The sequence below is a fragment of the Numida meleagris genome, chromosome 22, assembly GCF_002078875.1.
Source record: "Numida meleagris isolate 19003 breed g44 Domestic line chromosome 22, NumMel1.0, whole genome shotgun sequence".
In the NCBI taxonomy this organism is placed as follows: Eukaryota; Metazoa; Chordata; class Aves; order Galliformes; family Numididae; genus Numida; species Numida meleagris.
In genome coordinates this window covers 5,261,421-5,287,113 of record NC_034430.1, presented here as the reverse complement: position 1 = coordinate 5,287,113, position 25,693 = coordinate 5,261,421, and the positions used below count along the sequence as shown (strand labels likewise).

The 25,693-nt window shown below is 51.0% G+C and overlaps 1 protein-coding gene across 4 annotated transcripts; it reads right to left on the bottom strand.

The window, feature by feature from the left end:
• On the bottom strand, positions 178 to 22,117 carry KHDRBS1 (KH RNA binding domain containing, signal transduction associated 1). 4 transcript variants are annotated; one of them, XR_002432551.1, is made up of 11 exons: positions 21,581 to 22,117; positions 15,048 to 15,175; positions 14,390 to 14,506; positions 13,209 to 13,355; positions 11,224 to 11,426; positions 10,198 to 10,417; positions 9,454 to 9,521; positions 9,091 to 9,149; positions 6,749 to 6,941; positions 4,086 to 4,145; positions 178 to 958 (listed from the first exon to the last, which is right to left on the bottom strand). XR_002432551.1 is itself a non-coding variant. In XM_021375718.1 (9 exons), exons 1-9 carry the CDS (start codon positions 21,906 to 21,908, stop codon positions 6,844 to 6,846), a joined length of 1,368 nt encoding a protein of 455 aa, XP_021231393.1. In that variant the 5' UTR covers positions 21,909 to 22,117; the 3' UTR covers positions 5,641 to 6,843. The 4 variants fall into 4 exon arrangements, 2 of the variants coding, with proteins under 2 accessions (XP_021231393.1, XP_021231394.1); XR_002432550.1 differs by having other exon boundaries at positions 178 to 4,145; XM_021375718.1 differs by lacking the exons at positions 178 to 958; positions 4,086 to 4,145 and having other exon boundaries at positions 5,641 to 6,941.

The window sequence follows — 25,693 nt, the reverse complement described above, 5'->3', positions numbered from 1 at the left end:
CCGCCCTGTCACGGCACCCGAACCCAACCTCGGCGCGTGTCCTGAGCCCCCGCAGCCCCGTGACCCCGCTCTCCCAGTGCGAGTCCTCCCTTCCCCCCCCCCGGGCACACGGATCCCCAGGTAACATCCTCAACAGGCAGCAACCCCGCCGTGGGAAGAGAAAGAACACCTCGCATGTTTGGAAGCCAAAAGATCCACGTTCTATCTTTATTAAGGAATGACAAATCATTTCCAACATCTGCTAAACGCCAGCTGTGGCGGAGCGTGCCAGCTTCCTATACAAGTTACTTTAACTCCACGATTCAGCTTGATTGACGTTCACCACCACTACCAGCCACGTGCAGCGCTTTGCGCTGAATTCCCCAACTTGTGGGTGGCTGATGCTGTGGGTCAGATGGAGCAATCCTGCCTGCTACCCCTGCCCAGGCTGCAGGCAAAGCCACTTCTAAAATTAACGACCTTTCGCAGGAGCGATCTGTTCCTTATCGGTTTTGGAACCTGTGCAGAGCCACCAAAGCGCAGCAGCATCCCGGCACCTGCGGCAGAACCACATCCTCCAGCCCAGCAGCAGCACCGGCGCGCTAAGGAGCAGGTCTGGGTGTAACACTGCAGGCACGCCGTTGCTTGTGCTTGCTTCCAGAACCAGCAGTAACCGCTCCACGGGGCAGGCTGTGCTTCGGGGCTGCCTCTCTCCAGCTTTGGAGGCAGCTGAGGGAGCTCCGGTGTTCAGCAAAGCTGGCACTTGGTTACTTCCCACTGGCAGTAAAGCAAAGGGCTCCTGGACCGTGTTCCTTCATCAGCTCTGAAAGCAACGCATCCAAGCTCCATCCCGCGTCGCAAAAGGAGCAAAGTGAGCGTGGAAACAAACATTTCTATTGGAACATATGGCAGCAATGCAAGGCTCAGCTGAGCAGCGACAGCGAAGGGTTCTGCTCTGTGCTCTCGGGAACTGAGCTTCCTGAGTAGAGAAGAGGAATAATATCTACATTGGAGATGGCAGCTCCCAGCAGGTCCTGACTGGCTGCAGAAATTCCTCCCCCTCAAAGCTTACCAGCGGGGCTTGTGTCCAACATCTCATCCGAGATGCTGAAGGTTTCTCAATTAAGGCAGGGTTTCCCTCAGCTGTGCCTCACTCCCCAAAAGCACCATCTGTACTCGCAGCCGTGGAAGGGCTGTGCTAGTGGCACCTCCTGCTCTGCACAGCTCCCAGCAGACGGGCACAGCTGCTGCCCTCCCTCCAGGGCTGCTCCGGGGGGCTGTGCCGGCTGCCCACCTGGTGTGGGACAAGGGAGGAAGAGATGCACATCTCAATTGTTTCTCTTGGCTCTGTCCAGGACAGATGCTCTCATATAAATTTGAAAACTCATTCCGTACAAAAAGAATCATCTGCTCTAAGAGCCGAGCAGGGAATCCAGCTGTGCTCCTAAACCTCAGCCGGATCCAGCTGGCCAAATACAGAGTTTTACAGAGGGCCACATTAAGTTAAAATCATCATCAATAAGTTAAAAAACAAAGCTCGCAGTCATTTGCTTTATCCGATCATCTAAACAGTAACTTGAAACCAGGGGTAAGGAATACAAACAGTGCAACAATCTCCTTCCAGGAAAAACTGCTTGGGACATTTCTGCAATCCCAGCTGGAGCTCAGGTCCTGCCCGACATACTGGGCAGCATACACGTGGTGACATGCCCTGAAGGAGGACAAAGTCCGGCAGTGTGCCGGCTCCAAGCAGCCAGCCCCCCAGGGCAGGAGCCATAGAAGATGGACTGCTGAGCAGGGAGTGCTCTGCAGCAGAGGGTGTTCCTAAAGCCAAGCCTGAGAGCAGCACTGCTGGGCAACACTTCCACAGAGGGGACGTGACTACCGCTGTATATCACGCTGCGCAGTGCCACGTATGTGGGGGCTTTCATCCTGTGTATGGGCTTTACCACCATCCTACAAATAACGAGATAGTTCTGTAGGCAAGTCTGGAGGTGAAACATCACCTGCACTTGTTTGCCAACAGCCAGCAGAATAAGTACCACCTCCAATGGCTGAGTGCCAGCACAAGAGGGAAGGTCACCGGGTGACTCAGTCTCCAGCACTCCGAGCAGCCTCCACCCCCACATATTTCTGAGAATCCTGCATCACCCCCGGAGCGGCTGGCTCATTAGAACATCTCAGAGACACATCCGATGCTGGCAGCTATTTTGGGCTCTCCAATTAGCTTCTGCAGACTCTGGGCTAAAATCTGCACGTAGTGATGCTTTGAGAGGGAGGAAGATGTCTGATGCGGAACATGTTTTTGAAAAATTTTTAGCATATACAGTTATTTTCAATATATTAAGATCTACATTGCCCCATAACATTCAACATTTTCACATAAACACGCAATAAATGTGATGCACAAGCAAGCCGTACAACTCCACAGGCAGCACCACAAGATCTGCTTCTTCTGGTAAAAAACTGCATCGTAATAGATGATCTCTATCAAATCTTTTCCACTTGGTATAAAAGTTGTGCCTATTAAGAAAGAAATGGGAAAGACTGGAACAACACCACAGAAACCGATGTTTCAGTTGCGTTGTAAATGGAGATGCATTACACGAGCAGGCCACCGAATTCCAGATGCGATGTCTTTCCCTAACAAAATTACGGCTCCAATTTTCAAGTTAAAGGCAAAGAATTGAGGGTAATCTCATTCTGCTGCACCATTTCCACATATAACCATTTTCTTGTTCCTAATGCTCTTAAGAGAGGCTCGTTGGGTAGCTTTGCATTTCCATATAAAATAAGTCTCACGTCCTCTACGTCCCGCTCCTGGGGCTTTGCACAGCGGCCTTTTGAAGCCATTATACCTCTCCAGCAGCACAAAGGTTTATTTCTTTGTTCTTTGATTTCTGGAGCTCGGGCTTCATGCGATCTCAAGATACGAGAGAAACCAATTAGCTGTCCCCAGAGGACACGCTCAGGGCTGCTGCCTTCGGGGCCGGCGGGGAGACGCGTCCTTGCTGCGCGAGCAGGTCACCGCGTGATGCTGGAGCATCTGCATCCCCAGCCACAGCACGGCACGGTCTGCAAGCACGTGCTGCATTGACCGAGGCGTTTACGGAACAAATCACTGCGGGCACAGCAGCCACCAGAGGGAGCCCCACCACCGCCCAAAGGTGACCCACAGGGGCCGGGGCTCCCCACCGCCAGGGCTCCCGGCTGGGCTTGTCCCAACCCGGGAACACCGGCTGAGCAGTGTGACAGCGCAGGGGACAAAAAGCCGAACCGAGGACAGCCAGGGTCCCCTCGGGGCCCAGCAGGGCGGCGTGGAAGGAGCGAGGTCTGTCTGGGCTATCTGCAGCTGCTGACCTTAATGCACCGCAGAGTCCTGTTGGAATCGAGGTCCTGCAGGTAACTGGGGGCAGCTAATGAACTGGAGGGAGAGCGACTTTTAACATGGTCTGTAAATCAATAGGACGAGGGGGAAAGGCTTCAGGAGGGGAGATTTAGGTGGGACGTGAGGAGGAAATTCTGGGCCCAGAGGCGGTCAGGCACTGGCAGCTCCCAGAGCTGTGGTTCCCCATCCCTGGAGGCGCTCGAGGCCATGGGCGGCCGGAGCTGGGGGGCAGCCAGCCCATGGAAGGGGTTGGGACTGCATGGGCTGCAAGGTCCCTTCCAACCCAACCATTCCAGGATTCTATGCTATCACTACGGATTCCTCCTTGGGCTGCTCTGTTTCTAGAGCACAGGGTAAGAACACCTTGAGTGCTACCTTGCAGCCGCGAGCGCTCTCATGAAAGCCAGCATCTCAACCAGGAACCGGCCCCAAGAAACAGATCTCCTTGCCCCAGTCCCCTCTCCCCAAACCCACTGGACCTCCTGCTCCACGGGATCTCGGTGGGAGAGCTGCAAGCACGTGCCTAGCGAAGCCTCCCCCCGTGCCATAACCTCTGCAGGAGCGTCGCTGGCGGAGCTGGCCTTCCGCAGCACTGATTTATTTCTGGGGACGTTAAGAACGGCTCCAGTGTAACAGCTCAGATGGTGCCGCCCTCTCTGCCCACACAGAACGCGTTAGCAGCTCGCCGTAAGGTGCAGAAATAACCGGACAGACTCACCCGCTGCGCGCTGCCCCTCCTCGCCTTCCCCAGCGATTCCCCGCTCCGTGCTCTGCGCTCCTGCAAATTGAAGACACTCGTGAGTCTCCTCAACGCGAGCACAAAGCGACAGCAAAGATTCCTGCATGCAATTACACAGGAAGGAAAACATGCAACTTAAGCTGAGCTTTGAGCGTTTCACGGTAGGTAGCAATACCGGGGTCTAGAAGGGGCCATCACTTGACAGCTTTAAATAACTGAGCAGAATTTTTTGGCAGTAGCAGGGCTATCTATATTCGTTGTCATTTTACATCTTTTGATATTTAAGCTTGCCGATTCCTTTTTGCCCACATTACATTACAGTGCATTTTCAAAGGGCACAGTATTAAAGTTATCGCTAATTATGCAGAAGCATGTGGTTGGTCGTGTTTTTTTTTTTTTTTTAATGTTTATTTTAAACATATTTTCTTTTTTTTTGCAAATTTTTACATGAAAATTAACACTTGAAGAACTGTTTCAATAAAGTTTATGCAAGTTGCCGTCACAGTTTATGTAAAAGAGAAATGTGCTATTAAAATCAGACATTTAGGTTACCTTTTGGGTTTTGCGATGCATGTTAGCTTTACACATCCTGATTCTCCTGCGATAATTTTCCTTTAAAAGGGGGGCATAGGGTGATCTTTTCATCAAGCAAGACATTATGCCCTGAAAGCTGACTCCAAACCATTGTTGAAAATTCAGTTATTTACACTTGAATAACAATCTACAAATACAACTTTCTGTTTTAAAGTACTCCCCTCGATCATGCACTGCTACGAGCAGTTTGCTTCCTGATGCTCTATTTTTCACCCCCGAGCAGTTTTATTCTCTCCCCCTGGGATGCCAGATCGCTTTGCATTGGGAAACACAACCAGTTTGTCATGTCTCTGTGAGAAGGTTTCGGTGTTGAGATGGATATACACAGAAACGCATACACACCCTTCGGAAGGATATGAGGAGCGACTGCAGCACCCTTCTCAAACAGGGATACGTTTGTAAGTGGCTTTCCGAGTAAAGGCTGCCTTCGAGTAGGAAGGGCATCATCTCAGCCAAGTGGGTTAGGGGAGTTTACATGCACAGAAAGCAAGCTCCCTCCTCCTCGGATTTCTCAGCATTCGCTTTGTCACGTTACTTTTAAAGCAGCCATTTCAGACTCAGCCTGGAGTCTGCAGCCTGCCTTGCTCTGAGGCCACCTGCGATCTGAATCAGTAATTCAGCGGAGCACCAGAAACACTTTCCAGCAGACAGAAGTCAGCTTGCTGCCACAGTCCAGGATCAAACTGCTTTCAAGAACTTCCAGGGGGTGAAAAACAAGATTTCTTTTCCTTTTTTTTTTTTTTTTTCCCCTTTAAATTAAACTTGTTCGATGAACTTGATAAACTTTTGGTAAGAATTGCAAAAAAAAACCCACCACTTTTAGAATGTCTCCATATTTTAAAAAGACAATTAGCTTTAGCATTAATTTAAAATTATTTGAAAAAAAAAAAAGAACAGCTATTTTACTGCTCAACAAAAAAGAAAATGACAATTCATCACATTTACTTTGATTAAAAAAGGACTAAACTTTATTGACAAACTGCGGCAGACATGTTGACAAGTTTTAGCTACCTATTTAGGCAGACTTACACATGTAGCATTTAATCTTCAAGAACAAAGTGGGACGACCGTGTACAAATCCCATTAGGACTTTAACCTATGTACAAAGTGAAAATTTTCCTCATTTTTTCAGCTGCAGCGTCCCTTTTTAAGCAGAGCTAGTGTTGAGATGCACTTGTTCAAGTCAATGGGATGGCTAATACTGATCGTTTTGTCAGTTTTAAGCTTGCACTGTATTATCTGCCCCCAGCGCTATAAAAACGAGAAGACTGCAATTTTATAGAATTCAGACCTATTCACTTAATGCTGTTTTCTAATATCAAACATTGGGCAATTAGAGCCACGCTTTAATTTGTTTCCCTCTCGTAAGTTCTCCATCCAGGACCGAACTACGAACCCCTTCACAGTGGAGCATCCACTTCCCAAGCATCTCTCAACACCGCATGTTCGGGGCTAGATTTCAAAACCCACATAATGAAAGTCAATTTTACAAACCTAATTTTTTTTTTTTTTTTTTCCTTTTAGGTCAATTACCTTTTAAAAAAATGCTATTTAATTTGCTTGAGGATCCTTCGTATTAAAATTTAAACTTAAGATTCACCAGCAATCTGCTTTTAAGGAAAGTTTGACGTCTGAGGTTACTTCTAAACGGTGGCAACTACTACCGTTACGTTATGATTTTAATTCTTAAAAACAGCCCTGAATTTTGAAATGTAGCCTACTTTGGGATTCTGCAACTACAACTTTTATGGGTTCCTTAAAACCGAACTTAAAGGTTAACAGAACCTTAGTTTCATATCTGCTAAGCAAGCATGTCACTTTTGAAACTAACATTTTAAACTTGTTTTTTTTTTTTTATGAAAAAGGTACAGTTTTATTTATCTAAACAACAAAGAAAGAAAAGCAATCTACACACTCAAAAAAAAAATTAAAATCGGTGCTCTACGTCTATTTAACTCATTTTAAAATACTACGTACAGAAGCCAGAATGCAGGGTGAGGATGGAGTGGGAGAAAAAGGGCCACGAAGAAAAACAGGTAGACAATTACTTGTCTGGTGTGGGCAAAGCAACAGGAATCCTGGGAGATACAAGAATCAGTAACAACTGTTTGCTCATAACTGCTATTTTTCCCTCATTTTGTTTTTAGTAACGTCCGTATGGGTGCTCTCTGTAGGCGCCCTTCACCGGCCGGGCTGGCGGGGCCTTCAGGGAGGGCCTGGTACCGTTCCAGTCATCTTGGCCTGCAGAAAAGAGAGTGATAAATCAACACTGGCAGTGAGCTCGGGGCCTGGCGTGGCCCAGCAGGCTCCTCCCGACAGGGATCTGCACGGGGCTGACGTGAGGTACCCCTCGTTCCCCCCAGTTCCACAGAAATCCCTCTTGCAGCACATGTTTCTGGGAAAAGCTGCTGCGCCAGGATTCCCCGCTCAGCACAGGCTTGGACAAACCCACTGCCTTTTATGAGTAATTAATTTCAGAGAGCTGCAGCCAGCTCTCAGGGCAGCCTTGGCAGCCAGCCCCACGCGGGCCCGGCGGTCGCAGCCTCTCGGCCATCAGCACCGACCTCCAGGCCCGACATGGCTGCAGGCAGCGTTCCTCGTCCCGGAGCACCAGGCCGGGCTGCTCCTGTGCCAAAACATTCCCAAACCAGGGACCATTTGCAGCCACGGGGAGCGCAGCACCTGCTCGGCTGCAGATCTGCTGTCCTGTGCCAGCACTGCACCAACACTGCTGGGACAAGGCGCTGGGCAGGACAGCCACAAACTTCTGCCACGCACAGCTACCACTGAAACAACCAGAGTTTGCGCCCCATCGTTCCTGAGCTGCCTCAAGCCCAAGCTCAGCTTTCAGTTTGGTGCTTGTAATACTCATAATGGCATGCCTGTTGCTCTCTGCACAGTCCCCACTTCACAAAAGCAACCTCTGAACCCTGAGCCCAGCCGGCCGCTATTCCTGCTGCCGCGGAACATGTTCTGATTTTCGCAAGTCTCCAGCCTGGCTCAACAATTTATTCTTCTGGTTTTGTTTTCATGAAAGCAGAGACCAAAGGAAATTACTGTGGATAAACAGATTAACTGTGGCAACTTCATGCCAAGTGCACGAGCGTTTTGGCCTTCATACCCCAGACAACACCGCTCTCCTACCAAGCAGGAGGCACAAAAACCTCTTTGTGCTGCGTGACTGACGCAGGCAGCAACCCAAGCCATCCCAGAGCCATTCTGCACAGAGGCACGGAGATACCCAGCACTGCTGACAGCAGCTGTCTGCTCACACCCACCTCAGACTGGCAGAGCAGCCCTGATAAGCACCTGAATTTGCCCTTCTCACAGCTCACGCCCAGGGCACACCCAGAGGCAGGCCTGGCTCTGCTCACAGCTCCCAACAGCAGCAGGGCAGAGGGATTCCCTGTTTCTGAGAATACCAGAAGCCTCCCTGTGCTGGTCATTACCATCACCAGCTCAGTTCACTCACACCCTCAGGCAACTGATGGATGCTCTGCTGCAGGCACTGCCTTCAATACAGCGTATTTCCATGCCACTAAGCAGCTCGCTGTGAGCCCTTCGCTGCTTACAGGGAAAGGAAAATGAGTCTTTCTTATTGCCATATGTAGATGCCACTCACAAGCTCAGATATCTGAACTAGCTTAAAAAAAAAACAACAATGCAGTCACCTAATCCTCTATTGCCAACACCTCGAATAGGCGGCCTATGGCTTTCAGCAGTCTGTGATTTACATAGCTGTGCTTAAATTGGCCTCCCACACTCCTCAGTCTAGCCTAAGTTGATGGCCTTAGGTAATGCACATTAGCCAAACTTCACAGACTACCTGCAAGTCACACTGAACAACATTTTTCCACCCAGTCAAGGGGGAGGCCTTAATACGACATTTAAAACCATTTTTAAAGCAAACGTGTAGTGCAGTCAGTGTCAGCTGGAAGGGTTTTGAGGATAAGGAAGCAGATGGAGCCATGCATTCATGCAGCTCAACAAAATATAATTCATGAAACCAGACAGCAGCAAAAGTAGTGCTGTGGGTGGAAATCCATAGCTCTTAAAATACTCTAAAGCTACAAGGAAGTGAAAAGATATTTCCATAGTTAAAAATGGATTTTTTCATCACCTTTGAGACAATCAAGCTAGGTAAGAAAAGAAAACCACATAATGCCTTGAGTTGCTCTGATCTGGGTAATCTGTAGAGTAAAAATATTCTACCATGAAAACTATTTGAGGTCCTCCTCAGTGTCAGAAGTTTCTGCCCAGTGTGGAGCAGCACTGGAGAACAGCTGACCAACAACAAGCAGTTCCCAACTGCGTACAGCTGCTGCGTGCAGGCAAATCCCAGCTATGTGCAGCCCCTTCCCTACAAAGAGAACAGGATTCCCAGACATACCATAAGCTTCATAGGTTTCCTGTGCCTCCCCGTGTCCATAATCATAGTATTCTGTGTCCCTGGAAGAGTAATTATGCTGGTTACATACAGTGCTGAAATCGTATTCCTGAAGTGACACAAGCTGCACAAACACCTGAGCAACATGGGCACCTCTGCTCTTCGTGGCCGTGGTGCGCATTCGCTGCTTTTATGGATCTGCCAACAACACTGGGACACTCCCAGAAGTTATTCCACGGGGACTCCAGGACTACAGCAGAAGAGGGCACTTTCCCTACAGCTCACACTCAGAAATAAGTGTTTCTACTCTCTTCAAACAAAAAAAAAAACATGCGTAATTTTCGCAGTAACAGGTGGGAGACTTACCCTTGGCCCTGGCTGTAGTAGCCTTCATAGCCCTCATAGCTCTGGTCTGCATATGCGTCATCATAGCCCTGAAATGGATGACACAAATGGCATTAATGGAAAGATGGAAGGTTAACGACTGACCAAAGGTAGCAGCAAAAGTGAACTCGGGTTACAGGAGTTTTTGGAGAAGCTCATGAGTCCCTGCCTGCCACAGGGAAGGGGATCAAGCAGAAAACATGAGCGGGCAGCTAAAAGCTGCTTGTGTGCTGTGGCTAGCAAGGAACAAACTGCACTGAACTTTACAATGTAAAGATCCACAAAACCATGACATGAATGAATTAGGAAGTCACTTACACGTCCAGGACTACAGCTTGTCTAGAGTACAAATCCAGGCATTAGGAAGTCTGTAACCGTGCTACCCAGTACACAGATTTACAGATAGACAAAAACCAGTCTTGGCTTCAGAAGTTTTACTGGGATGAGGAAACAGGGTTTTTCAAGTTGTCTTATTTGTGATGGCTCCCCAAAATGCTGCTGCGCATCAAAAACTTGGGCACGTTTCAGTTTTATGCTATTTATGATACTAGCAGCTCCTCCTTTTGAAGCAGGCAGAGCAGGGCACCCAGCACCATGCCAGTGTTTGCACTACTGCTCACTTCTTCAGTGCAGTACTCGCGGTCGCAGCCTTTATTTCCAGAACATTCAATGCCTAACACACGACCAGCTAGCTGGAATAAAACCCAAAGGGGTAGAGTTCCTTACGTATTCCTCGTAGGTTTCCGGCGCGGGAGGAGGAGGAAGCGGTATCCGCTGGATGCCGGCCGCACGTGCTCTGGGTGCAGGAGCACCCCGGACTGCTGGGGGGGGAGGCACTCCGCGGGCTACAGCAGCTCCCCTGGCAATGGCCCCCCGCACCGGGGCTCCTCGCACCAGAGCCCCCCGGGGAGGAGGCGGCGGAGGGGGAGGGCCAACACCGCGCCCCCTGCAAGGAGAGGAGAAGGGATGTGAGCAGCTACGGCGGCGTACAGCGACGATAAAACACAATCGCTTGATAAATAAATTTGGTTACCATTCATTAAGTTATGGATTATTTGTCGAGAACGAATTGTTAATATTGTATTGCATCACTTAAAGAAAACCCTTCTGGGATGGGAACACTAGCGCGTTACAGGCTGCACGGGAATGAATCCGATACAGAACATCGGCCGAGGCATTTCTCAGAGCTCCTTTCACACAGCCCTCTGTCACTGAGCAGCAATGACTGCCACACCTCCAGCACCGTAAAGACTGTCACTGAGATGAGCTGGGGCACTTCTGGGATAAACAGTCAGACAGGAGCAAAGACTCGACCCCGTGAAATATGTGGTGAAGCAACCACGGCACCAGAGCGACATCACCAATTCGTCTCAGTGCCTTGACAGCAGTGACAGAACAACGCTACCCTGTGACTTTCAAAGGAAGGTCAGTTTAAACTGAAAATATGTATTCTGCTGGAGGTTGTAGAAGCAAACACAACACATCTGCACATGATTTTGCAGGCCAACTTTGTATTCAAAAAACAAATTTCTAGCAATTCTTTCAATTTTTTTAATGGTTACTTTATGACGCTACTGATTTCAGACAGCAAAAATAATAAAGAAGACATCCATCGAGCTAGATTATAACTCAAAACGTATAGAATATTTGATGTCAGCTTGCTAAAGCAAGCCTGCAAAACAAGGCGAGAAAGCTTTGGCCAAAAGCCAAGGTCAAAGTCAACAGCTGATGTACAAGAATAAGCAGCTTAACCTGATCTCGCAGCACCACTCTGAGCAAGATGCAGCATTTCCAGGTCCATGCTTTTGGGAAAGGTACCTTGGAACAGGTGGAGGCGGTGGTGGAGCTGCTCCCCTTCCCCGCACAGGGCCTCCTCGGCCACGAGTTGGCTCTGGTACACCGTTCAGATAGGAGAGCTCCAAGAACTGCTCCTGACAGATATCATCCATCATATCCTAAAGAGGGGAGAGAGTCAGCTCCAAAGAGCAGCTAACTAGAGTCTCTGCTCCAGGGTACCATAAGCCACCGTGCTAGAATAAAAATGACCTAACAGTCCTAAATGAAAACCTGCCCGTTAGTTTTCCTGGGATCTTCTCAGCAGGCAGCAGCACACAAATGCCAGCTGGCTCCAAAGCAGCTGAGAAGGGCGCAGTACTTTGTGTGTGCCGCAGCTGGTCCCTGGGAAGAGGTCCTGCTTGTGGGAGCTCTGGAGGCATCCGATATTCAGCACCCCAGGGACACTGGCAAGATTTATTTGCAAATGTTGGAGAGTTCAGAGGTTAAGTCAGGCAAGATATATCTCCCCTGAAGCACCTTACACTCCCATTTAAAGGCAGGCAGGTGGCAAGGAGCCCACGTAATGTAACGGCATACTGCTGTGTTCCTGACACGCTGAAGGAACAGGAGAGGATGCAGCCTGACGAAGAGTAAATACCAATTTGCAAATGCAGGCTGTCTTCTCGCAGTCTCACGAACACAGTATGCTTCTGCTCTGTGCGTTTTTATCACCCCAGGGGATCCAGCTTCAGGAATTAGTGCGAGTCCCTGGTGAGCCATCAGAGGTCCTTGCAGCCCACCCCTCCCCGAGCGCACACAGGGGATCTTCATGCTGCCATGGCAACTCCACAAAGCACGGAGTCTCCTACCAGCTGCGTCTTCACAGCACTGCTGGCTTCCATAGTGACTGCTCTGTCAGTTTTCACAAGTTTAACACATTGTTTGAAGGCACTGATAGATAAGACACTTTAAATAGCGAGGCTGCACGCCTGCCTTAGCGAGCCGGAGCTCTGTACATCCAAAGGTCTCCTTGAAGATGACCTCTTTCCTTCAAAGGCTCTTCACACACTCATCTCTGTGTCAGACTCACAGAAACCACCCAGCCACCATAAGCTTTGCCACACTTCCCCACTACCTACAGCTCTTGGATTCCACCCGCCCTTTTTGTTTCAGACAGAACATCTGAGCTCTTCCACCTCAGCCGAGCTCAGCGCAGCGCGGTGCTGGGGTGTCCTCAGCTCTCTGCCTGCTGGGGCCTTGAATCACAGCCTGGGCTAGACAGAGGCTGGGAGCACTGTGTGCTTCATCCCCATTTTGTTTGCTTCCCAACTTGGTGAGCAAGACCTCCATTTCAATAACCCATGAGAGACTCCTCAGGGTTCTGCAATTCCTAAGGGCGATACTCTGGCTTTGTTGTATTACATAAGACTAACATCAGGTTGAACATAAAGGTCTCAGAAACTTCACCAGAAGAAGAAATCCCCAAAAAAGACAACCAGTGTCAGTTGTATAAATGTCTGAGTAGCAAAACGAGGTCCCTTCTCATCTTACCAATTTAAAGCCACAGAAATGTTGATTGGACAGATGTGTCTCAGAAACTACCTACACCACCAGGTCCACTACCACCGAGCTCCTGGGCAGCCACCCTCCTCACCCTCACGTCAGAGCAAACACTCTGATCTGACCAGTTTCTGATCTGACCAATTCTATGGAAATCTCTTCCATGCCATTCAGGAAGCCTTTTCCATGCCAGACACAGGTACCACCATTCACCTGCTAACAATGACACATGGAGCCAGACGAGCTCTCCACTCCCTGTGTCCATAGCTAATACTGGAAAGAAATACCTGCTCCAAGTTTGCTGTGCTACTGCCCTGGAAGTGTACCACTGTGAGACTAACACTGAGCAAATCTTAACCCATCTGTCTTCTTAAATAAGGAAAGAGCGTCAGTATACATACTGGGACAAGGAACTTCTTGACTTCTTCCATGGCATGAGCCATCAGAGCATATGCTTCACAAGGGGGTCCAAAAACTTCAATGAAGACATGCAAATCCATATTTAGATGAGCATATTTAGGATCTCCCCCTTTACGCAGCTCTTCCTCCTGAAAAAAAAGTGTATCAAGGAGTCCTAAAACCAAACAAGATGCAGCAAAACTGCTTTTCTTCTCCTGCTTCCTAAGCCTTAACAGGCTTAAAAAGCATTTGAGCTGTGCCTGATCACAGATCACGTTAACATCCTACGCATACGAGTATACAGTTCTACAAAAAGCCACCAGCACAACCTGCAAGCCTACACCCTCCAGCTTTTTGCAGCTGCTGTTCCAGGTGCCTGTGATATCAGTGGTAAATGCAATGATGCCAGCGACTTTTCCCACTAAGCACACGGAAGCGATGTTCTCCCTGTTCTACACCCCCTGCTGCCTGAGGTGCTCTTTACAGTGAAAGTGAAGTCTAATACCTCAGACACCCGTGCTCTAACTCTGCTCTCGGATACCTGCGTTATTCAGCTGGCTTTAAGAAGCTATAAATAAACCAGTGTAAAAACTTCTCAGGCTGCTGAAGTGAAAGCGGAATGAAGTTACAGCCCCACTGATTGATTGTTGGCTCAATTTTAGCAGCGAGCAAATAAAGAAATTCCATTTTTTTCTGCTCAGAAAGCCTTCTTGCTCTTTGTGATTCACAAACGATTACCAGCAACGCGCTGCTCCGAAGTCTTCAGGAAACCATGAGAATTTACGGACTTCAGAGGGGAGCGCTGGAAATGGGAAATGTTTGGGGTTTTTTTTCTGAAGGGGAAACATTGCTTCAGCAAATGACTTTTCAACAAGTAGCTAGAATTGGCTCTTACTTTAAAGACCTTGTATATCACCTTCCATATAAGTTATCTGTACACCTGAGGTACAGTACATCAGAAGATGACGGGTTTCTGCAAGTATCGCTTATGGAGAAAACATCCATCACACTTCTCTCTCAATCAAGAATGCTCCCAGCAAGCACAGACCAATTTCAGAAAGGTGACTTCCTACTGCCTTCGCTTTTCAATTCTGATTTACAAAATGCTTTGAGAACATCTGCTTTTCACATCCGAGTGAAAGGCACTAACGTATGTGTACGGTTTCAAAGGGGGGGATGTTACCTTTGCTTTATCTCGCATTGAACCCTTCCCAAGCACAGAGATCTTAGCACCAGTTTCTTCCTGAAGCCTCTTGATGGTGTTGCCTTGAGGTCCCAAAATCTTTCCAACAAAGTTGAACTGCAAATAAAACGGAATTATTTAGCTCCAAAACTCAGTAACCTCAACAAAAGCTTCTCGTTAACGTTAAGCTGGATTACAAATTTAGTCACACCAAAAATCATCAGACCAAAAAATACACAGGAAAATTTAAATTCCAAATGCTCCACCAGAAAATCAAGCTAAATTAACTAACAGAAAATGAGCTTCATTCTAACTCGACTTCTCCTCTCTAGCAGATTTACAGGCAGTCTTAAGAGTTAAATGCGGTCTTAACCGTAAAACACAGAGCTCTGCATATGGGAGCCTATTCTGGTAACGAAACACCACAACTGCGCATCACCATTTAGCTTTATCCCTAGACATTCTAGAAATGTAATATATGTAATACATTAGAAATAAGATCCTGCAAGCTTGCACAGGAAAAATTCCACAGTGATAGCGGCACACTGGCATAACTCCTGCTGACACGCTGACAGCCACTATCTCTAGCATTCAGCCATAAAATCCATAGAAAACAAGCAAATCACAGAGATTCAGTAAGCTATGTTCTGGCCCTCACCTTGGGGTACTGTTTGACAGGTATCAGAACTCGTTCTTTCAGTTTCATATTCTTGTGAGAAAATAAATCCAGGTAGTTCTCTTCCTCATCCTTCTTTGTTGTTTCACCCTTCTGAATTTTTTCAATTTCTAAACAAGATAAAAATAGGGCTGCTTATATTCCTCAAACAAGCATCATTTTAGCGTTGGAATCGTAGCAGGACGTACCACCCTCATTCTCTGTCAATACACACGCATTTATCGGATTGATTTGTATGAACGGGATCCGGACAGAGAGGACACCCGAAGTGCCAGCCCAGCTCGCCTCTCCTTCCCCTCACACCTAGGGATTCCAGCAGGCCAAAACCAGGACAACGAACAAGAAATGAGAGCGGCAGGGAATGCCCTACAATGAGCTCATCACTTATGGGGAGGAAACCTCAAGCAGTTCTGTGCATCGCTTGTGCGGTGCCTCTCGCTGTCAGTGCCCGGGCTCGGGCCTCCACATGAGGGCGGTTCCCAGGGGCAGAGCACCCGGCCCGGCTGCACGGACTGCACGCCCTCCGCTTCAATGCAGCGGCCATCAGCAAATCAGGCAAATTTTTTACAAATTGTTAATGCTGATGCACTGCTTTGAAGCTGTCACCTACGCAGCGGCATCGGCACGTACGAACACTGGGAATTCCAATTATGTTGACAATATTCTTCATAACCAGAAGCCGCAGCCAGTGACAGCCCGGAGTTCGGACTGGTTTCTGAAACTGCCAGCCCTCCCTCCAGGAATGCACCGTTATCATACCAACAATTCACGGCTCCAAGCTGTGAGCCTTGGGCACGTGAGCCCTAGAGACGCCCATGACTTGATTCAGGCAACAGAACCACGCATGTTGACTGTCAAATAAGATTCTGAGTTTTAATCGTATGCTAAGAGTTGTGGGGGCTTGGAAAAGGAAAAGCACGGGGGTGAGCTGAGTGATGTGGAGGCACGCTGCAGCCTGGGGGGGCTGAGGAAAGGCCTCAATACCTTCTGGAAGCAGGTCATTAAGGGAGGCCAATTAGGAAGCAGCACACAAACACCTTCTTTGATCGGCTGGAAATTAAACTTGCCCCGTGAGACAGCACGAGGCGGCACCTGAGGAGGAGACCTGAGCACCACCCTCAAGGCAGGTGCTTCCTGCAGAGCTCCCACAGCCATCCCTGCTGCAGGGCACCTGCCCTCGAGGGAGGCAAACCCTCCTGTTTGAAAAAAGCCCCCAGGCCGCAGTGGAGCCTTTTCTCTTCCGAGCTGTCTGGTCACGTGAGAGTTTTATTTAATGGCCAACAACAAGATCTCGAGTGCTCCCAGATTCAGGGTCGGTGCATCAATATTAACCCCAGGCACTGACGGATCACGGTGCCCTGCTTGGTTCAGCCCCCCCCCCGGGCGGTCACACCCCGCACTGCCACCCCCAGCTCCTATCTGCGGGCGCCTGCTGAGAGAGGACCCCTCCTCAAAGCTGAAGCGTGCCATTTCATCAGCAAACCCAGACCTATAAATATCTGAGTCCAAAGTGCCCCAGATACAACTTGTCACATCTCAGGGGGGAGAGAGAGACACTTTCACAAGATCACACACATCACTGGATTAGAGCTGCGGGACGGCCTGCTCCGTCAGTTACCGGGATTCACAGAGGGCCGCCGCATCTCGTGTTTCCCACAATTTCTGTCCATGTCATCATCTATATGCTTTGCATTAAATGCTCATGTTTACAGTTTTTGAAGACTGGGTACCATCAGCGTATTGTCCACTCAGTAACACTCACAGACTCCAAAGCCAGATAGGCACAGTGGGTTACCACCCTGCTGCCCGATGGGCCACGGCAGCCCCAGGAGCTGGAGGCACCTGGCATCTTCCAGCAGGCCCCAAGGAAGGGCAGCCATGGGATATGCAGCCAGAAACACCCCTAAGAAAACGTGTTCAACCATCAGTTATGGACACACATATATATATATATATATTTAGTTTGCAGATCTAACCATATAACTTGGATATTATGTTGCATAATTATGAAAAAAAGCCTAATTTTTCAAATTTCTGCTTGCAGCAGCTCTTTGGATCGCTTACAAGAGTGTTACCATGACTCCTCAGTTCAAAAAAAATTACTGGATACAATTGGCTTTGAGGAAGATGGGTTGATTTTTGCTTTGCAAAGAAATGATCTTCTGAGGACAGCATGCAAATGCAGTTCTAGCACTGTCAGATCTATAAAACAGACCAAGGAGATGCCTCGGTTGGCTTTACGCACAGACTTTTAATTTTAGCTATAAGAACACATCAGAGAATCAGGACGTGGAACCTAAAGATCGTCCTGGTGGGCTCAGCATTGGTGAAGTGCAGCTTTAAATCCCCCAGCACAGTGGGATTATCTCTCTGATACTTTGGTTCTCTGAAACCAGTAAGAATATTTGTAGAAGTATTCTGCATATGAACAAAAAAGTCTTTCTACACACACGCAAGAATAAAAGCACCCTTAGACTGTCCCGCCAGATCAAGGTGATCAGACACAAGCCTCTGAAAAGCACTGAATCACACTTCACAACAAGCACACAACAAAACCTGCTCTGCCTGATGCAACGGCGGCAACGCCTGGGGATGGGGCTGGGGGAGCAACAAACAGTTAAACCTTTGCTGAGAGAAGCCTCAGCTCCAGCATCACTAATTCTGCAAGTGAAACCCAAAACCAGAGAGAAGAAAAGAACCCTGATCCAAAGAGCAACCCGCGGAGCTCTGCGCCTTCCATTTCTCGGGTCAGCGCAGGTGGCCTCACGGTTTCTTTCACACTGCAGAGGGAACCCCAAGCCTCAAACAGGTGTGAGGAAGGAGCAGACCCACGCTACCCGTGACGTGTCCCACTGCTCCGGATGCATTCTGTCCCATTAGCTACGCAACACGAAGCAGTATGAACGAGCTGACGAGCGGTAGCAGTTTGTCAGACCACTTACTGATATGCAGGAGAAGCGTACGTATACCTTGAGGGATTAAGCATGCCTCATTTCAGTGCTGATTTTTTAAGGCCGTGTCAGAGGTGCAGCAGAAGGTTACCTTCTTGCCACGGGGAATGTCAGCAGTCTGGCAGCATGCGTGGCAGTGGCTTCCCGGACTTCATGTGGGGCAGTGATTGCTTTGTCTCAGAAGAAATCCTATGGGGCAGGTAAAGGGGGTTGGTAACGCTGCTGCGTCGCAAGAAGGAGGCTCAGCAGCCACAGTGCCACTCCTGATCTAAGCCCAAGCTCTTCCCTAGCAAAACCATAGTGAACGTGGTCCTGCAGCACACCTGCTCTCCGCTCATTTGTAACGGCGAGAGCATTCTCTGACAGTAAGGTAATACTGACCCCACGCCTTAAAGAAGGGCTGGCACTGGCACAGGGGAAGGGGATGGGGAAGAGAAGAAACTGCTGGAGCATGAGGCAGGAGGAGGAAGGCTGGAGGTGAGCGCTGGGAGTTCAGCCCACCCCTAGCCCCGCTCGCTGACTCCTTGGCAAGTCCCTCCAGCAAGGCTCCTGCCAACCCCGCCAAACTCCCCATGCAGCCCATTTCCCCCAGCTGCGTCCTCCCTCGGAGCACACAGAATAAAGAAGGCATGGTGCTGAGGAGCCCTCCAACACCCCCATACTCCTGCCTTGCACGCTCTGGCTCCATGCAGTGCTCCCTCTGCTTCCAGACCCACGGCTCCGATCTCCTTCCCACCACCCAACTCACCCCTCCTCACCATCCTGCATTTCTGGGAATATAAAGGACCTTCTAGATGCTATGCCACAGATAACATGCAAGCGGAGCAGAGAGGTGGCTCGCTCATGTAGCACAGGAACCTCAGAGATTAAATGCCAGCTCTGTCCAAGGAGAGGTTCTCCATGAAATGAAAGCAGCTAAGATGAATGCAAGAACTTGGAAAACACCCCCACCTAACTGACACGGCAGTGGATGTCTCCCGACTTCCCAGCACATGGAAGCAGAGGACTGTGCCTCACGGAACGTCAGCACCTCCACCCCTGCACCCACAGCAGACAGAGCATAAATCAAAATGAGGAAAAGGGGTTTTCTTGTTCCTATGGAGAAATAAGGTCATGCACACCCTGAATCACGGGAGTGAGGAACCTCATACTTCAAGGTGCAAAAATCCCAGTTTTCAATTTCTGTTCAGGGTGCTGTGTAATAGAATCCTACAATCTACCCACTTCACTGCTTCTTTATCACATAGTACATTGTTTGGGAATCAGCATTACGTCACTGTACAGCCTTTCATCTTGATTCCAAACAATGCTGATTTTTTTTTCAGAAACGCTAAACAGCTCTAGAATCACAAAGGTACTTAAAGGCCACTTTTAGACACTATTTTAAACAAGTCTCAGTTACAATGCAAAAAACCTCCCTGTGGTTTCCCTTTAGAAAGAGGTAGGACAAGCAACTGGCACTCCTGAAAAAAGGAGGATTACGGCTGACATTCAATAATCGCCCTTGTTTTGATCTGAAAATCACTTTGCTTAAGGTGTGCTGCACGGATGCACTACGATCTTTGGCCCGGACTCAAATTCCCAAGCAAGCTCTAGAGCAGCTCCTCCAACGTGACATCCCCAGGGGCTGCCATGGCAATGGAGAAATTCTGAGCAACCCAGATGAGTTGGGGAACAGTCGGCCATCTGTGCAAAGCTGTGCTTTGAGGCTCTTTATTTCAGATATTCTTTCATCAGCTTCCAGTTCTGGTTGCCATGAATTCGGTCTGCTGGTGAATGCTCCCCAAAAACCCCAAGTTTCAAGATACCCAAAGCGATCAGGAAGCATCTGGCGTTCTTCCCATCTGACATCTCACAAAGCCGCAGTTTACCATCAGCAAATTTTAAATTAATGGAAAAACTCATAAATCCTTGTTACGCTGCTCTGCAAACAAAGCTTTGCTAAGTGGGCTGAGGATGTTGCTTTCTTTGGGAATTAGCAAACTCCTTAGGTTTCGTGTCACTGGAAGGCATTATCGCAGAGCTGTGAGCATCAGCTGGCTAAATGGTTTTATTAATGAAAAACATCAAATTGATGGCAAATCGGATTATAAAACTGATTTATTTAGATCGAGATGTCCACGAGTGATGCCAAGTTACCCATGACGATGTACCTCAGCTATTTGCATAACAGGAGACAGCAATTCTCAAGAATTATTTCCCACATTAAGGAGGAACTAAAGAAAGCCTCGAGCACTGCAACAACTATGGCAATGTTCAGCAGTACAAAGACCTTAAAAAAATCATTTCTAAGCGGAATGACAAAATGCCAGAGCTCGGAGCACTCTGCTGCTTCAGTCTGCCAGTGTCCTTGTGCTGGTACCACCTGCTCGGCACGGCACACATCTTAAGCTCGAAGTGGCAGCCAGTATTTTAAGTTCTTCCTGTTTTAAGCTGACTGTGGGGTCTGCAGGTGTCACTGAAATCCGGGAACGAAACTTGCCAACCCCAATGAGAGCTCAGAAAGTCAACATCACGTTATTGCAGTGCTGGGTGCATGGAGGATCGCACCTCCAAGCCTGCACACCCAGGAGCAAAAGCACACAGATTTTACTCATTTTAGACGTGTAAATATTCATGCTTTATCACAAGCTGACCGCCTACTCCTAGAATTGCTGTACTTATTAAAACCTAACGTTACGCATGAGCTGCGTTAATGTGGAGTTCTTGCAAGGGGGTCTGTGGTGGTCGAGGGGTTCTACTGGGATATGCTATCCAAGCAAGAGCTTGGGCGTGACACAGGCGACGTCCCACATTCTGTCAAGACATTTTTTACAAAAAACATGGCTGTTGGCTACATTTCTGATTAGTACTTCAACCTTGTTATAGTGCCTATACTATCAACCCCAGCAGGGTACAGTGTAGCTCCCCACAGCTCACGGAATGTCGAGACTCTGCTTTTAGGCTCCAGCTGTCCTGCTTATCTGGGAAAAACAACCTTCCCTAGACAGAAGGTCAGTTTGCTGAAGAGTCTGAATTAACTGCTGAAGGCTCTGATTTTATTGCCAGGTATCTGAGGCAGCTGAGCCCAGCCCGCACGGCACCGAGTGCGGAGCAGCAGCTGCACGGGGAGATGGGGAGGAATCAGAGCCGCCAGGCGATTGGACAGCGGCGATGAGGAAGGAGAAGGCTGCTCCGGGCACAGAACAAAGACTGCCATTTCCACTCCCTATTGAGGTTCAGCAGCAGCATGAAACAAGCTCTCTACAGATTACCAGAGTGGAAAATCAGAGATCGCAAACCCTGATACACGAACCTCACGGACTCGAGCGGCCGCTACATGGAAATCTCAGCTCGGACCGCCCCCTCCGGACCCCCTCTCCCCGGGGATGACAGGGGCCAACCTCACCACACCCCGCTTCAAAATGAAACTTTGGCTCTAGGCTTAACCTGCCTCATGCCTCGCACTGAGTATGGGGCCACCGGTCGAAAAAGAGCCATCCCCAGCTCTCGGCTCCCCGCAATAGGGCGGGGGCCATCCCCGTTGCTCCCCGGAGCCGCCCCGCCCCGCCGGCCGCGCGGTACCTGCGCTGAGCAGCTGCATGGCGTGCGTGAAGGACGGGTCCAGGCTGTCCTTCTCGGCCATCAGCTCGGGCAAGTACTTGTTCTCGGGCTCCATCTTGACGGCGCCCCCAGGCAGCAGCGGGGCGGGGGTGGCGGCGGCGGAGCCCTGCGCGCCCGAGGAGCCGGCGGCCGCCCCACCGGTCAGCAGCGGCGGTGGCTGCTGGGCCCCGGCTCCACGTCCCCCCCCGCCTCGGGGAGACCGCCGCGGATTGGAAGCCCCTTGGCGGGCGCCTCCAGGGCCCCCCGGCCCCCGGCCCATGCGGGCGGAGGGGTCGTCTCGGCGCTGCATGCGGGCCGCAGGGCGGGCGCGGAGCGGAGCGGGCCCGAGCGGCGCTGCCACACCGACCGCGGCGGCGCTAGGGCCGGAAGTGAGGGGCCGGAAGGACCGCCCCCTCCCTCACAGCGCCCCCCCAGCGGTTCCCGCGCGACCACCCCACGCGCTTCTGCGCCTGCGCCGGCACGCCGCCTCGCTCCTGGCGGCACACGGCCCCGCTACCCCGCAGAACGCATGCGCGGAGCGCCGTGGGCGGGTTGAGAAAGCAATTCTTTGCTTGAGCGCATGCGCAGCGCTGGGCCTGTGATAGGGAGACGGACACGTGTATGGGAGGGGCTACCACCCTCTTTGTTGTGATTGCGCACGCGCAGAACCGTGGCGCCGGACTCAAGAGGTTGTGCGCATGCGCTCAGTGCATTTCTGTGAGGAGGCGCGTGGAGGAGAGGCGCGGTGTGAGGGGCTGCTACGGCCTGACCCGCCTCGGTGGGCGCGGTGAGATGCGGTGTCTGGCGTGAGCTGGGCCGGTTCCGTGTTTGTGCGTGGCCCTGTGGTGTGGTAGTGGGCCTTGGTCCTCGTCCTGACGTCTTCATGCTGCGTTGTGGGGCTCTGCTTGGAGGGATTGGCAGCTGTGTGGCCTGGGCTGGCTGTTGCTTGCTGTCAAAGCAAGAAGAAAAAGGCAGGTCGGCTAGGGTGTGTGAGGGTTGCTGAGTTTGATACCTGTCAATAAAATCAGAGCCTTTAGCAATTAATTCAGACTCTTCAGCAAGTTGTCCTTGTGTCTAGGTAAAGTTGCTTTTTCCTGGGTAAGCAGGACAGCTGGAGCCTAAAAGCTGAGGCTCAGCATTCCTTGAACTGTGGGTGGGGGCACTGTGCCCTGCTGGAGTTGATAGTGTAGGCAACTGAACAAGGTTTCTGCTGTTGAGGCCTCAGCTTTCTAACTAGTACACGGGATACATCTCAGTGCTGCAGCTCCTTCAGTCAGTATCTGCTGTGGCCCTTATTGTTAATTTCACATTCACAACACAAGAACCTGGGAAGACAGCAGCTTTTATAATTTATAAAGTCAGCCACAATTCCCGCTACGGAAGCATGTGGATCTCCTTGGGTCTCTATTCTGTGACAGGCTACAGTCTGCAGCAGCAGTCGGCTGAAGCTGATGTGCATGGACCAGCGTAGGCTCTGATGTCAGCAGGTACCGGCCTGCCCCCTGTTTCCATTTCTGAGCAGCTCCACTGAACCTGTGAAAACCTGTCAAGCCGTAGTGACAAGTTCTAGTGCATGTAAAGCCTTGTCTTTTTAAGAGGGCTCCTGTCACTGACAGCTCCAGAGCTGCATGGTTCTGTGATATGTGCGCCTAGTCTGTCCCTTCTCTGTCAGTTCCTTCCTCATTCTTATGCTGCCTTAGAGTTTTGTAATTATTACATAATTTTCATGGAAATCCTTTTGCCTGTCCTTAATAACAGCCGTATCATGGTAAATGCGTGGCACTGTCCTGGAGCTGAGCAGTGCAACCTCTGCTCCTGGCAGCACTGTCATTACCCCAGGGTACCCACGTGCTGCCTGCCTCATACCCTGAGTACACGCAGCTCTCCTCTTGTTGCAGCCCCTCTGCTGTGTTTGTGTGGCTGTCAGCCATTTGATCTGGACCTGTTCCTCCAAGAATTCCAGGAGAAAAAAAAAAAATGCATCTGGCTCTTTTGGAGTTCATTTCATTTTTTTAGGGGAACTTTGTCTCATGGGAATCTGGACTGGAAGTTCAGAAAATCAGTGACCCACTTCCAACTGTCCCCAGGCATTCAGTTGAGCATCTGTAGATTAACTAATTCTACTTTATTTTCTCTTGAATTGTCTGATCTGCCTGGAGTGCAAATGTTCCTTTGTTACAACCTTGTGGAGCCCACAGGGAGAGCAGTGCAGCCCTGGGCTTGGCCAAAGCCTCCAGATGCCGCTGAAATAGTTCCTGGGTGTTAAAATGGACGCGGTGCCCTTCTAAACAGTGCTGGGCAACGGGCAGAGTAGCAATAGGCTTTCCTCTGGCTGAAAATAGGAGCTGGACTGCTTTGGGGCTGGGCGTGCTGCCATCCCTGCTTCCAGTGTTTGCTCCTCTTACAGGAGCAGGGGGTAGCTTGTGTGGATGTGATCACTTCCCTAGTTGCTCCCTGCTACTGAGACGGCAGGGTGTTAATCAGCGAGCTCTCTGATAAAATGCTTTTGTTTAGCTGCAGAAGAGGCCTGGTGGGCTGGAGAGCTCCGTGCTGTGCGCTATGCAAATGGGCGTGCAGCAGCGGCAGGGCAGCAAGGGGCCCTGCTTGGAGCTTCCTGCGGGCAGGAACAGAGGCACTCTTGTTCCAGTTCTCACTGATGCCGCTTCCATGCGGCCACCCGGCCCCTGTCCTCTGCTCCAGTAATCTCATCCCAGCTGGCAGGGAGCAGGCTGTCAGCCTGTGGCTCCAGATGAAGGTTGTGACCAGCTTGTGGCACAGAACCTGTGCTGCAGGGAGGCTGGGCCCATCTTGGGAAGCAGGTGCTGGGACCACATTGTACAAACACTGTGCACAAAGCCACGTTGCCAGTCGAACTGCTGATGCCAAACAGCCCAGCACAGGTTGGATGGTACCGGACAGGGCTGTCACCTCTGCAGACCCAGCTCCTATTTACATCACGCCACGTGGCTGGGCCAGGCTCTCGCCTGGTGCAGGGCCTCCTGCTCCACGTGGTGCTGAGCCAGGCACAGAGCCAGGGCAGCGTGAAGGGTCGGATCCTGCGCAGAGTGAGCTGAGACACAGAGCCTGCCTCTGCCTGCCGGGCTCGGTGGCTCATTCATTCATTTCAGCTCGGGGTGCCCCACTTCCTTGGCTCATTCATTCATCGACTCATTCCTGTTGGCTTTGTGTGGTGCGGGGAGCTGTGGCCCTGGGAAGCTGCTATGCCGGGGCGGGCTGCTGGGCTGCTGATGTCCCGGAGCCTCGAGCAGCGCCGTGCTGTCGGCGCAGGGCGGTCACACCCGACCCAGGCTAACGGGGCACGTGGCTGCGGACCGGGCTCGTGGCGTGGCTTTTGTCCCGCCTGGTGACACGGGAGCGCTGTGAGCGAGGCCCAGGCTGCCGTGCCAGGTTGCTGCACGAGGCTGAGACGTTTTTAGCGATTTTTTTTTTTTTAATTGTTAACGCCGCGGCCGTTGCCCGGTGCCACCGAGGCAGCCCCAGCGCGGCTCCGGACTGCGGAAGCCGTGGGAACCGCGGTGCGGGCCGAACCACCGGGCGAGGGGTGGGGGTGGCAGGAGGGCCGTTCCACTGCTTCTCCGCGCGGGGGGTGTGCTGGCGTGGAAGGCTCCTCCGCACGTGGGGCGGGAGGACCGGTCCGAGTGCGGCGGGGCGTTCCAAAGGCGGCCCCGCGCGGCTCAGCCGCCCTGGGCCGGGCCGTACCGATGCCCCGGGGGGAGAGGCGGGCAGTACCAATGCCGGCTCCCGCGTGGGGAGGATGCGGAGCGTTCCGACGGCGGAGGGATGGAAGCGGCGGCCCCGTGTGGCGCGGAGAAGGGGCTCAGCCCACCCCCACGGGGCCCGCGCGTGGACCCGCGGCAGCGGAGAACGGCTCCGCGCCAGCGCTTCTCGCACGGCACCGTTGCGCGCGGGACACCCCCGCGGCGGCACCGAGTGAGCGCTCCCGGCTCGGCGAGCGGGGGAGGGGGAGAGGGGGCGGACCGTACCAATGCCGGGCGTGGGTGCGCGGCGCGCCGTGCCAATCAGCGGCGGGCGGGCCGTACCACGGGGCGCGGGCGGGGAGGGAGCGGCCTGTGC